The 13,029-nt window shown below is 39.1% G+C and overlaps 1 protein-coding gene across 4 annotated transcripts in view; it reads right to left on the reverse strand.

Annotated features, from left to right (window-relative positions):
• Positions 1-13,029, reverse strand: part of LOC139538451 (growth factor receptor-bound protein 14-like) — a 56,430-nt gene that overhangs the window by 20,642 nt on the left and 22,759 nt on the right. The window contains exons 1-2 of one of the 4 annotated variants that reach the window (XM_071340518.1): positions 667-689; positions 484-567 (exon numbers count right to left, since the gene is read on the reverse strand). The exons of the other annotated variants lie outside the window; for them this stretch is intronic. Coding sequence (XP_071196619.1) covers positions 484-546 — 63 coding nt within the window. The 5' untranslated portion in view covers positions 547-567; positions 667-689. Of the gene's footprint in view, positions 1-483; positions 568-666; positions 690-13,029 lie in introns of those variants that run through there. 4 annotated transcript variants of the gene reach the window in all.

Here is a 13,029-nt window from a genome sequence, read left to right on the forward strand (position 1 = left end):
ACACGCTACTGAGAAAGATCCAGGGAAGCGCATGGTGAAAAATATAGGCCTGCTTGTCACACACACACACACACACACACACACACGAGGCTAGCTAACCTCAGAAGAAGCATAGCTACTCCAATGACTGCCATTTACTGTACCTCAGCAGTAAAGGGGAAAACATACTGAAGACAAATCTATGAATTTAATGTAAAAAAAAAAGCAAACGTGATGACTGATGGGAAACTGATATAAATACTGAAGCACAATCCAAAGGATCAAATAAAAACTACTGTATCTCTGGATTGGAGTTTTTTTCTGAACTCCAGGCCAAACTGGTTCAGAAAAGTGGATGAATAAACTGTTTTTCCACTTCTAGTTTCAGAGTGGTTTAGTTGAATCCCATTGTACGATTTAACACGGACACACTATTAGGACAGTTAAAGAAAGCAGAAATCATGCACAGTGTGGCAAAGAGGAAATTACAAGCACGTTTCCTACCCGCTTCTGAAGACAAAGTGGAGTAATGGCAGGCAAGGTGACTCTTCTCGCATGGAAGTTCATGCTTCTTTCCTCAGTACACAACTAAAATAAATAATATCCATATATCTAAGTTGTAAATACTGGTATTGTATAGATTATTTTAGAAAAATCAAACACGCAATGTCATACTTAGTATATTACCTTAATATGCAGAAGACTCTTCTCTAAGTGATTCTACTGTATGCTATAGAATGCACGTTGTATCGTATATATATCTCTACACTGAGGTCGTGCACAATGAATGTGTGAGACAGAGAAGTCATCGCTGTACAAGAAACTCCTCCTTTGTCCTTGGAAATCTAAAAATATTTTTTTTTTTAAAGAAAGCCACTTTATCAAGCCACAAACAAGTCTTGATAAAAATAGTTCCAAGAAGGACTATAGTTTACAATGCAGAAGCTCAGAGAAAGCCAGAAAGCTAAAACGACTAAAAATCAAGATTAAACATCTGACACAAAAGTGAGTAGGTGTATTATTTATAGTAATATAGTTGCCCATTTCTAACAGCCCTGAGAATGTCTTTCCATTGGTACAAAAGCAACATGAAATTTAAAAAAATTCTGAAAGGGAAAACTGACGTAGTCGATGGCCAGTAATTTAGGCGGAGAATTGACACCTCTTTTTTTCCCCCTTTACCAGAACATGTTTGTCTATTCAACAATATCATTGTACTACAATCTATCAAAATGTGAAGTGTATAAATGTTGTCAACTTTAGAATAATGTATTTTGCAAATATGTCCACAAGAATATCTGGCAAATCACATTTGAGATGAATTTCCATATTTACATTTCTCCACATTTCGTATCGTAAAAAGCATGTAAGTCAAGTACAGGTATAGGCAATGGACAATAGTGCATTGCTGATTTCATATCTATACGACACTACATAAAGGAAAATATGTGGTTGGCAAAGAGGAATGGGGGACGGGAGGAGGTTGGGAGACTGTATAAATTGGGGGCTTCAAAATAGCTCTGCGCCAAGTTGTTCCCACAGCGACAATTGCCACAATTCATCATCTACATCTGTTTTACTGTAAGGATAAACAAGTCTCGGAAACGAGCAGCCTCACACAGTATGCATTAGAGTTAATGATGTAATAGTGAAAGTCACTCAATGGTCTGATAAGGACGAGTTACACATCAAATAAAGATGTACTCAATACATTTTTGTCAATGGTAAAAGAGGATTTGGCCCTGACAAAACCTCGATTTTAATTCTGACAACGCTAAACAATTATATTATCTCCCTTGGCTATTCTGCCAAATGTTCCTGCTGATAAGCTTCAACTTGGATAAAATGTTCAAGGAAGAGATTTAAAAAAAAAAAAAGGGAATTTGATAATGAGAATAGTGGTGTTTTTGTTGGAGAGCACAAGTGTTTCTTATGTTTTATTAAAAAGGACAGCAGAAACATGTCCTTGGACACAGGAAACTAGAAACATCCAAGAGTGCTAGATCTCTTTTCATAAAACGCAGTTATGCAATTAGCTATGCCCTATAATGGGTCACAGTTGAAAAGGGACCAGAAATGCATTGCTAGATACACACCATGACCAGGCCAATTCCGCTCTGCTACATATTTCTGTCTTTCCAAGTGCAGGGCAAAGCTCAACATTTGAGCCAAAGCTCTCCTATTAATCTTAAAATGTCAAGCAGAGGACGCAACTTCAGCTGAGAAAATACTACACTGACTTTATTATGAGAAACAACGAGACCAGAATTTTTTTTTTTAGTAGTATTATTTTACAGAAGGGCCGATAAATGATTTAATCAACAACATTCTATGGGCAGATAACGGTACGCATTTGAATGAATTCAGCAAGAAAACACATTATCCGGCTGAACGTACATTAATATGTCATTAAAAGTGCATGAAATGTACTAACACATTATACAGGTCAGAATCAGACCATGTACTGTAGTTTAGACTAAATCTGGACACATTGTAGCAGTGGGAGGATTCCTCTCTCCTGATACTCTTTTTTCCCTTCCCTCCCAGACCAGACCGGGGGGGGGGGGGGCGTTTGCAGGCAGCATAGCGGTGACTGTCATACAGCTTCCCTCATGAGAACGGAGGAGGAGTCCATCCCAAGCTTACAGTTTATCTGGAATCGCAGCACAACATGTTGTGAATCGCACAGACAAGCAGACGCTGCTAGTTATCGGAGTGCAAAAATGAATTTGTATTAATGGAGCCAAATTGATAACGGAGTCTCCGCAACTCTCATAACAAAGCCTGCTCCAGACACTCTGTCCTTGACCAGGGCTCGATTCAAACAAGACCCTTTCACTGGCCCCGTCAGAGCAGGGATCACACACAGCAGGGCAGGAGGAACTGTTTCTGACCCCACATGCCTGCAAATAAAACAAACTCTGGCAAATGCAGGTCTACAATTATGCATGAATGCCTTTGTTGAGAGGTCTGGGAGTAGAAACACAGCTATCATTGTACTCCTTTCTTTCAACTGTACCTTCAGTACACTGTACAGTACATTCAAATAGATATTCTCAATCCATATCACAAGTGTATTATGTGCTCGTAGACCTTTACACGCGTACCCGTATACGGGTTAAAAATGGCAGATTTGGACACTGATAAACGGCAGTGGCTGTACAGTAACATACTATACATGATGTCAGAGCTCAGGTTCTCCACTTTACAGCGCTGTATGGGATTCAACTGACAGCAGTTCTAAATGTGAGCACCAAGCACAAGGAGAAGATGCGCCCCATCCCTCCCGCTGATTGGGTTACTTTTAAAAATGTTTTGTTTGTGTGTGGGGAAAGCTGTATATCAATGGTAGGCGATATATTTTGAAAGCTGAGACGTTGAGGATTATAATAAATAGAGCTTTGATGTCATATAAGCAAACCACACACCCGTGAGTCCAAATATGCGCTTCACATTTCAATATTATAATATTCATGTAATTTACATTAACAAAAGTTTATGATCGCCATGTTTGATGTACAGTTACAAGGACGACATGGCGTCATACCGTGGGTTGTTCTGAACAGAATGAGCCCGTTTGTGAAGGAAATGCACTCATAACTCCATTCTATGCACACAAATTACTATCCGTTTCTCTGAAGCGCCTTAAGTGGTCAAAAAATAACTGATTTGTCATACATGAGTAAAAGTAAAAAAGTAAATGCTATACATCAAATTCCTTAAACAAATCAGACGGCACAATTTTTATTTATGTTTTTAAACATCCAGGGGCACACTCCAACACTCAGACATTTAGGGATGACAACACGTTATATTGATAGGTGCGTGAATTAGACTATATAGCTGTCCGGCCTGAGTATTCAAAATGTAACAAGTACTTAAAAGGAAAATGTACAGAAGTAAAACATACATATGTTCTTTAGGATTGTAGTGGAGGAAGTACAATTTTTCTAAATTATATATAATAAAGTACAGATACCCCCAAAAAACTACTTAAGTAATACATCAAAGTATTTTTTAATTAGTTACTTTACACCACTGGTTAATATTATTTTATTACATAAAAGCAATTCCCATTTCCATTCTCATATCCTCCTTCACTGGTGCTTGACTTGACTGTGCCGGGCCTAACATCATAAGAGTATAAATCGTCCACCTAGACATGTATACACTAGGCTTTGTCGGTACCCAGATTGTCATACCAACCTTGTGCCATCCCAGGATATTCAGTAATACTGGCACTGAACACAAGGGGAGCTATTTTCAAAACTATTTGCAGGACAGACATCCCAGCTCATAAAGTTATACAAGTAACTCAAATTCTCCTCGCAGTTTTCTGCACACACAAAACCAATATTAGACAGCAAGGCTCTTGATCCAGGAGGGGATCCTCTGTTGTTACCAAGAGGGGCTTGATTGCAAGAAGCTAACCACTTACATTTGAGTCATTTAGCATTTAGCAGAGACTTATCCAGAGCGACTTACAGTTAGTACCATTCATCTTAAGATAGCTAGATGGGACAACCACATATCTCAGTTCTCAATTCCTCAATCAAAAAGACATCACCAAAAGCACAACTACAGATCATTTAGCACATTTTAGACAGTTAACTGAACAGTTATTAAATCAAAAGTCAGACTTTGTCACATGTACCGAATACAACAAGTGTAGACCTTACCGTGAAATGCTTACTTACAAGCCCTTAACCAACAGCGCAGTTCAAGAAGAGTTGAGAAAATATTTACTGAATAAACTAAAGTAAAAAATTATTAAAAAGTAACACAATAACGAGTCTATATACAGGAGGTACCGGTACCGAGTCAGTGTGCGGGGGTACAGGTTAGAGGTAATTTGTACATGTAGGTAGGGGTGAAGTGACTAAGCATAGATAATAAAACAGCGAGTAGCAGCAGTGTACAAAACAAACTGAATAGGTATTAGAGATCTAGCTAAATTCCATACCATCACTAGATCATCCTGGCGTGTGCTACAAAACAGTGAGTGACTCACAAGACTCCGGTCTCTCCTCGTTGTTTGCTTGTAAACAAACATGTGACTGGGGATTACTGGTAAATGTCATAATATAAAAATAATGGGAAACTACGTGGCAGGCTTACCACCACACGTTCACATTTTCCATCTGTTGCCTGCATCGCAGTCATAGTTGTTTTCGTTACCAATAATAACTTTGGAAATGTGTGCATTTCTATCAAAGTAAGTGCCTTATTACGTTATAATAGTTTCTGCATGTCGTGTCGTCGTTTCTCCTGTAGCATAATATTTGTGTATATTTCTTATAACCGTGGACACGTGAGGTAACGTTACTCATTTCATAACCTTTATGGTGTTATACTCGATGCTTAGGTAGCTAGCTACATTCCTCTATTAGCTCTGGAAAACAATGCGTCACTACAGACACCCAGGTTCAAATCCAGACTGCGTTTCTATCAAAGTGCCTTATTACGTTATAATAGTTTCTGTATGTCGTGTTATAACATTTCTACTGTAGCTCACTGTGTGTATGGCATAATACATGTGTATATTCCTTATAACCGTTGACACGCGAGGTAATGTTACTCATTACATAACCTTTATGGTGTTATATACAATCGTGCTCAAAAGAGTTCACTCATTTTGAGAACGGTGGGATGTGAACAATGGTAGACGACACACCCCTTCAACATGCAGACAGACCAAACTCATCTTGTCTTCTCTTATTATCTTTGGTTTCTGTGAAGAAAAAAAGCATGGCGGCGCACTGAAACTTATATTCAGATTACTTTCGATTTCTAGAAAGTGTTTTACTCAATTATTTTGCTTACCCGTGATGTGATTAACTTGTTATGGCTGCAGGGGGCGTATTGAAAAACTGGAAAATATGTGCAAATTTTCAAACGGCCTCTTAATCAATTTTTGCTCTTACAATATGCATATTATTATTACTATTGGATAGAAAACAGTCTCTAGTTTCTAAAACCGTTTTAATTATTTCTCTAAGTGGAACAGAACTATTTTTACAGCCCATTTCCTATCCGGAAGTGAGATTTCCAAAATCGATGTCGCTCTTCAAGCCCTTGTCTATAAAAGGGCATGTCACTTAGGACTGTAGAAACACGTCATACGCCTTCCTCTGGGTGTCATGCGGAAGTGAGAGAAGAAATCACTTGATTATCTCGTCCTGGGATTGAACACAACCTCTTGGAGTGAGTGTTGCGCAGTTTATTTTTCTTTCTGGGGGCGAAGTAGGACCTGGACTCGGCTCCTGGAAAACACTCTGTAAAGGTGAATATGATCTCTGGCTTCGATTTTATTTGATACATGACACAATATCATCCTAAAGTATGTTATTTCAATATAGTTTAATTATATTATTGAAATGTATTCTGGACTTTAGACGTGATGCGACGCAATAATTTTTTCAAGATGGAGAGGTTAGCGTCGCACTGCCAGTGTGCTTGCTAATTCAAGAGGGAAATTGTTCGTTCTGGATCGAAATAAAGACATTTCTGAACAAAGGACCCCTTGGAGAACATTCTGATGGAAGATCAACAAAGATAAGGACCCAATTTGGGATGCTTTTTCATATATCTGTCGAACTGTGCTATGCTACCGTTTGCCTTGAGTCAATGCTGTTGTGATGTTAGCTATTGTAGTAAGCTAATATGACGATATATTGTGTTTTCGCTGTAAAACACTTCAAAAATCGGAAATATTGGCTCTATTCACAAGATCTTTCTCTTTCATTAGCTATCCACCATATATTTCTCTGAAATGTTTTATGATGTGTAATTAGTAGTTGACGTTGGTGTCTGTATTTTCTCTGCCTACTCCCGTGCGATTTCTGACTGTAGCTATGATGGTAGCAGTAATGTAAAACTGATTTATAGCTAAAATATGCACATTTTTTGAACAAAACATAGATTTATTGTGTAACATGTTATAGGACTGTCATCTGAGGTAGTTTTTTCTAGGTTATTTAGATTGGTTCTAGGTTAGTTAGGTTGGCTTGTGCATTCTACTTGCATCCTACTTGTGCTGTGAAAAATGTCTGTCCTTTTTTATTTGGTGGTGAGCTAACATAAATATATGTGGTGTTTTCTCTGTAAAACATTTAAAAAATCGGACATGTTGGCTGGATTGACAAGATGTTTATCTTTCAAATGCTGTATTGGACTTGTTAATGTGTGAAAGTTAAATATAAAAAAAAAATAGATTTTGAATTTCGCGCCCTGCACTTGAGCTGGATGTTGTCATAGGTGTACCGGCGTCGGGCTGACGTCGGGCTGCAGCCATAACAGGTTAATTATAAATAGTAATTGCTATTAGCTAATTCATAGTAGTTTGTCAGCCGAGAGTTAAAAAATGACAGCTTGTGTTGCGTCAATCTTTCCTCAGCGCTAGGACAAATGTAGCCTACATTTTTCCGGTTTGGATGATTGTGTTATGCTATAGATACTTCAAGCGAATATCTGAACATTGCATCCAAAAATAAACTGCTCACATTCTGGACATAACTTTGTAAGGACTGTTTGTATAAATAGTTTCTGGGAAAAAAAAGTTGACCTGTTCAAATGTTGATTGATGCGTAATTCGAAACTGTCCGTTCTAAATAAGTGTTCTAAATAAGCGTTCTAATCACACGGGTGTGATCGTACACGTCAGGGACCACTGTAGAACGATCACACCCGTGTGATGGTACGTGCGAAAGGGTTAACTACACATGGTTGATGATATTACTAGGTTCATTAGCTTGTCCTGCGTTGCATATAATCAATGTGGGGCCTGTTAATTTATCATCAAATCACAGCCTACTTCAACTTCGCCAAACGGGTGATGATTTAACAAAAGCACGTTGCCAAAAAAAGCAATCTTTGCACAAATGTACCTAACCATAAACATCAATGCCTTTCTTAAAATCAATACACAGAAGTATATATTTTTAAACCTGCATATTTAGTTAAAATAAATTAAATGTTAGCAGGAAATATTAACTAAGGAAATTGTGTCACTTCTCTTGCGTTCAATGCAAGCAGGGTCAAGGTATATGCAACAGTTTGGGCCGCCTGGCTCGTTGCGAACTAATTTGCCATAATTTTACATAATTATGACATAACATTGAGGGTTGTGCAATGTAACAGCAATATTTAGACTTAGGGTTGCACCCATTCGATAAAATATGGAACGGTTCCGTATTTCACTGAAACAAACGTTTTGTTTTCGAAATGATAGTTTCCGGATTTGACAATATTAATGACCAAACACTTGTATTTCTGTGTTTATTATATTATAATTAAGTCTATGATTTGATAGAACAGTCTGACTGAGCAGTGGTAGGCAGCAGCAGGTTCATAAGCATTCATTCTAACAGCACTTTACTGCATATGCCAGCAGCTCTTAGCAATGCTTGAAACACAGTGCTGTTTATGACTTCAAGCCTATCAACTCCCGAGATTAGGCTGGTAATACTAAAGTGCCTATAAGAACATCCAATAGTCAAAGGAATATGAAATACAAAATGGTAGAGAGAGAAATAGTCGATGCGTCATAATTCCTATAATAACTACAACCTAAAACTTCTTAACTGGGAATATTGAAGAACTGGGAATGCTGAACCACCAGCTATCATATGTTCTCGTGTTCTGAGCAAGGAACTTAAAACGTTAGCTTTTTTACATGGCACATATTGCACTTTTACTTTCTTCTCCAACACCGTGTTTTTGCATTATTTAAACATGTTTCATTATTATTTGAGACTAAATTGATTTAATTTATCTATTATATTAAGTTAAAATAAAAAAGTGTTCATTGAGTATTGTTGTAATTGTCATTATTACAAATACATATAAAAATTTTAATGAAAAAAATAAGTGCTTTTTTTGGTCCTCTGAACTGGTATTGGCGTTGAAAAATCATAATCCGTCGACCTCCAGTAGTTACAAATATACAGTTGAAGTCGGAAGTTTCCATACACAGCCAAATACATTTAAAAACTCAGTTTCACAATTCCTGACCTTTAATCCAAGTAGAAATTCCCAGAATAATAGAGAGAATTATTTATTTCAGCTTTAATTACTTTCATCACATTCCCAGTGGGTCAGAAGTTTACATACACTCAATTAGTATTTGGTAGCATCGTCTTTAAATAGTTTAACTTGGGTCAAATGTGTTGGGTAGCCTTCCACAAGCTTCCCACAATAAATTGGGTGAATGTTGGCCCATTCCTCCTGACAGAGCTGGTGTAACTGAATCAGGTTTGTTTGCCTCCTTGCTCGCACACACTTTTTTCAGTTCTGCCCACAAATATTCTATAGGCTTTAGGTCAGGGCTTTGTGATGGCCACTCCAATACCTTGACTTTGTTGTCCTTAAGCCATTTTGCCACAACTTTGGAAGTATGCTTGGGGTCATTGTCCATTTGGAAGACCCATTTGCGACCAAACTTTAACTTCCTGACTGATGTCTTGAGATGTTGCTTCAATATATCCACATAATTTTCCTTTCTCATGATGCCATCTATTTTGTGAAGAGCACCAGTCCCTCCTGCAGCAAAGCACCCCCACAACATGATGCTGCCATCCCCGTGCTTCACGGTTGGGATGGTGTTCTTTGGCTTGCAAGCCTCCCCATTTTTCCTCCAAGCATAACGATGGGCATTATGGACAAACAATTCTATTGTTGTTGTTGGAGAAATGTCCTCTGATCTTTGTCCCTATGTGCAGTTGCAAACCGTAGTCTGTCTTTTTTATGGCGGTTTTGGAGCAGTGGCTTCTTCCTTGCTGAGCGGCCATTCAGGTTATGTCGATATAGGACTCGTTTTACTGTGGATATAGGACACTTTTGTACCGGTTTCCTCCATCACCTTCACAAGGTCCTTTGCTGTTGTTCTGGGGTTGATTTGCACTTTTCGCACTAAAGTATGTTCATCTCTAGGAGACAGAACGCGTCTCCTTCCTGAGCGGTATGACGGCTGCGTGGTCCCATGGTTTTTATACTTGCGTACTATTGTTTGTACAGATGAACGTGGTACCTTCGGGCGTTTGGAAATTGCTCGCAAGGATGAACCAGACTTGTGGAGGTCTACAAAAAAAATTCTGAGGTCTTGGCTGATTTCTTTTGATTTTCCCATGATGTCAAGCAAAGAGGCTCCGAGTTTGAAGGTAGGCCTTGAAATACAGCCATAGGTACACCTCCAATTGACTCAAATGATGTCAATTAGCCTATCAGAAGCTTCTAAAGCCATGCCATAATTTTCTGGAATTTTTCAAGCTGTTTAAAGGCAGTCAACTTAGTCCATGTAAACTTCTGACCCACTGGAATTGTGATATAGTGAATTATAAGTGAAATAATCCATCTGTAAACAATTGTTAGAAAAATGTATTGGTGTCATGCACAAAGTAGATGTCTTAACCGACTTGCCAAAACGATAGTTTGTTAACAAGACATTTGTGGAGTGGTTGAAAAACGAGTTTTAATGACTCCAACCTAAGTGCATGTAAACTTCCGACTTCAACTGCATATATAAAGAAAAGTCTGTAAGCAGGGTCTCGGTCTGTCTGCGTCTGTGTGTGTGTGTGTGTGTGTGTGTCTGATGACAGGCCAAGCAGTGTCCAGTCCTTCCACTCTACCTGTTTGGTACATCTAAAAAGACTCAGAATACATGAGGACATCAACCTAACTAAGATTCTATGGTGCCCGTTATTGTGTGAAATCTAAGTCGCCTCTGAGAATGACTGAAATCACTATTATGCACTTTCTATTGGCTATAAGAATGATATGCATGTTATTATGACTGTTATGCAATTGAACAATTTGATTGCAACGTAACCACCAATCTCACAAATAAGGTGTCACAAAAAAATATCACAACACATGACAGGCCTGCAAGTAGCTGTCATGGGACAATTTGGTTTACGTAGAGTTTCATCACAACCTCGTTCCCTACCACACAAACAACCATAGCGCCTACAGTACCTTGCAAAGCCTTGAACGGATTAGAGGGCCATTGGTGCTGCAAAGACATGGTAGGAGCCATGTCCCCTGGCATTGCCAATGGGATCTGACTTGAAGTTATGATCCAAAGTGCATAAGTATTCTATTTCACAAGGTAGTCACAGAAGTGCCTGTGATATGGCTGAGGGAGCAGAAGTAGTATAGGACAGACCGTGATTCACTTAATCCCCTTATCAACCCATCTGGCATCATAATCACTGGCTGCCATTGGCCCATGTCCCCTATGTCTTTCTTAGTGACAACATTTTGCACATTCTATGCACAGAGTTAATACCCCACACATAAGGTGAAAATGATAATTGAACAATTGTGATTAAACATATATACTGTCAGTCACTACACAGTATGTAACTTATCCAAACATCAAATACTGTGTTCGATTGTAATAAATCAGTGATAAAAGTGTCTACCCTACACAAACACAACTAACAATTTAAACGCCCACAGGCATTCCACCTCTAAATAATACTTCATACAATATTAATGATTTCGCTTGAAGAACATTTTAATATTGAACAGTTGAACATTTAATATTGAATGTTGACAACGATGGTAGAACTCAAACAATGCGTGGCCAAACTGGTTCCTCGCAATAAAACATATGACAGAGAAGCAAAAATGATATGGACAAGGGCAAATGATATACACAATAGACTTTCTTATGAAAACGCACAGTTGACAGGGGCTCAGGCAAACTGCTTTCTCACGACTGGAATAGCTTTTAAAGCCCATGTAAAACAAAGGCATGTCAAGCAAAGGGCCTCGGAAATAATTCCGAACAGGCATTCAGGCCAACCACAGTAAACCAAAACCTGGCCAATCATGCACAAGCACACTGGCTGCTCCAATTGCCACGGCAACTAGCACCAAGGCAGACACCACCACTACTAACTCTAGCCCTGTCCCTATATCTTTTATCATTTAACACTACCACTACCTTTTTGTGGGACAAAGTGTTTCAAACACAAGTAAAGCGTTCCCATTACTTTATCATGAAATCTGATGACATATAGACACTAATTCTGCAGCTTTACATGTTGAGAGTAAGCAGTTTTGCCTAGAAACAGACTACCCTCAAAGACCGACTGGGGGATTCAAAAGACAGACTTGGCACACCCATTTATGGGGATAGGGAGGCTAGGGCAGTGATGTCACCGGTTTCTCAAGTGCTTGTGAAGATGGGTCGTGACCCTGCGACTGGGGGATTGTGACACATAAACAGCTGGGCAGTCTGACATAGTCCCTTTTTTCTTGACAATGGCAAAGCTCAAAAGGCTGAGTGAAAGCCTGTCAGCCTAATCAGGTGCGAATGCACCCCTCATCACGGCGTTACATAAGGAGCACATTGAGACAGGCTAACAAGGAGCCACACTGTTCCAGCCTGAGGTCACCAAGGTGTCATTCTACACTGCTGAGAAATTGAAAAATGTTACTCTCGAAAATCAAAAGAGAATGACAAATCCATGCTAATCCCCTGGACTTTCATAAACAATAGAGCCAGGGGTGCATTAGAGAATTGCAATCACTATCTGATTTCCCAGTGTGAATCCTGGGTCAAGTGGAAAGGGGATCGGGTATAAAGGGCGCATTTGAGACTGCCATATCAAGCGAAGAGTGACAGCTTAGTTTATTTGGGGAAGATAATCAAGCACTACAGGCATCTACAGGAGAACAAACAATCACAACGTATTCTAAAAATCGCACAATGGTGGGCACCGGAACAAACTGGAGAATAGTAAATATATGCTGAAAGCATCTCGTTCAAAGCTGAGGAGCAAGGTTTAACGCTGCTGATATTCTTCGGTTAGCGCTGAAATTTCAGGCTTTACCATGAGTCAGAGGTCTGAGTTGGGCTAACCCCACCTTCGCCTCATCCCCTCCCCCAGCCAGAGATGCCTAGTGTGAGTGTAATTAAGACCTGCAGGGAGCCAATCACCTCCAGGGAATGGGTGATGTGGTCAATGAACAAGCCACAGCCAGCCTGACTTGACAGTCTCTGGGATAATATATATATCAAAACTTTTCATTCTGACGTTCAGT

The sequence above is a fragment of the Salvelinus alpinus genome, chromosome 14 (genome assembly GCF_045679555.1).
Source record: "Salvelinus alpinus chromosome 14, SLU_Salpinus.1, whole genome shotgun sequence".
NCBI lineage: Eukaryota > Metazoa > Chordata > Actinopteri > Salmoniformes > Salmonidae > Salvelinus > Salvelinus alpinus.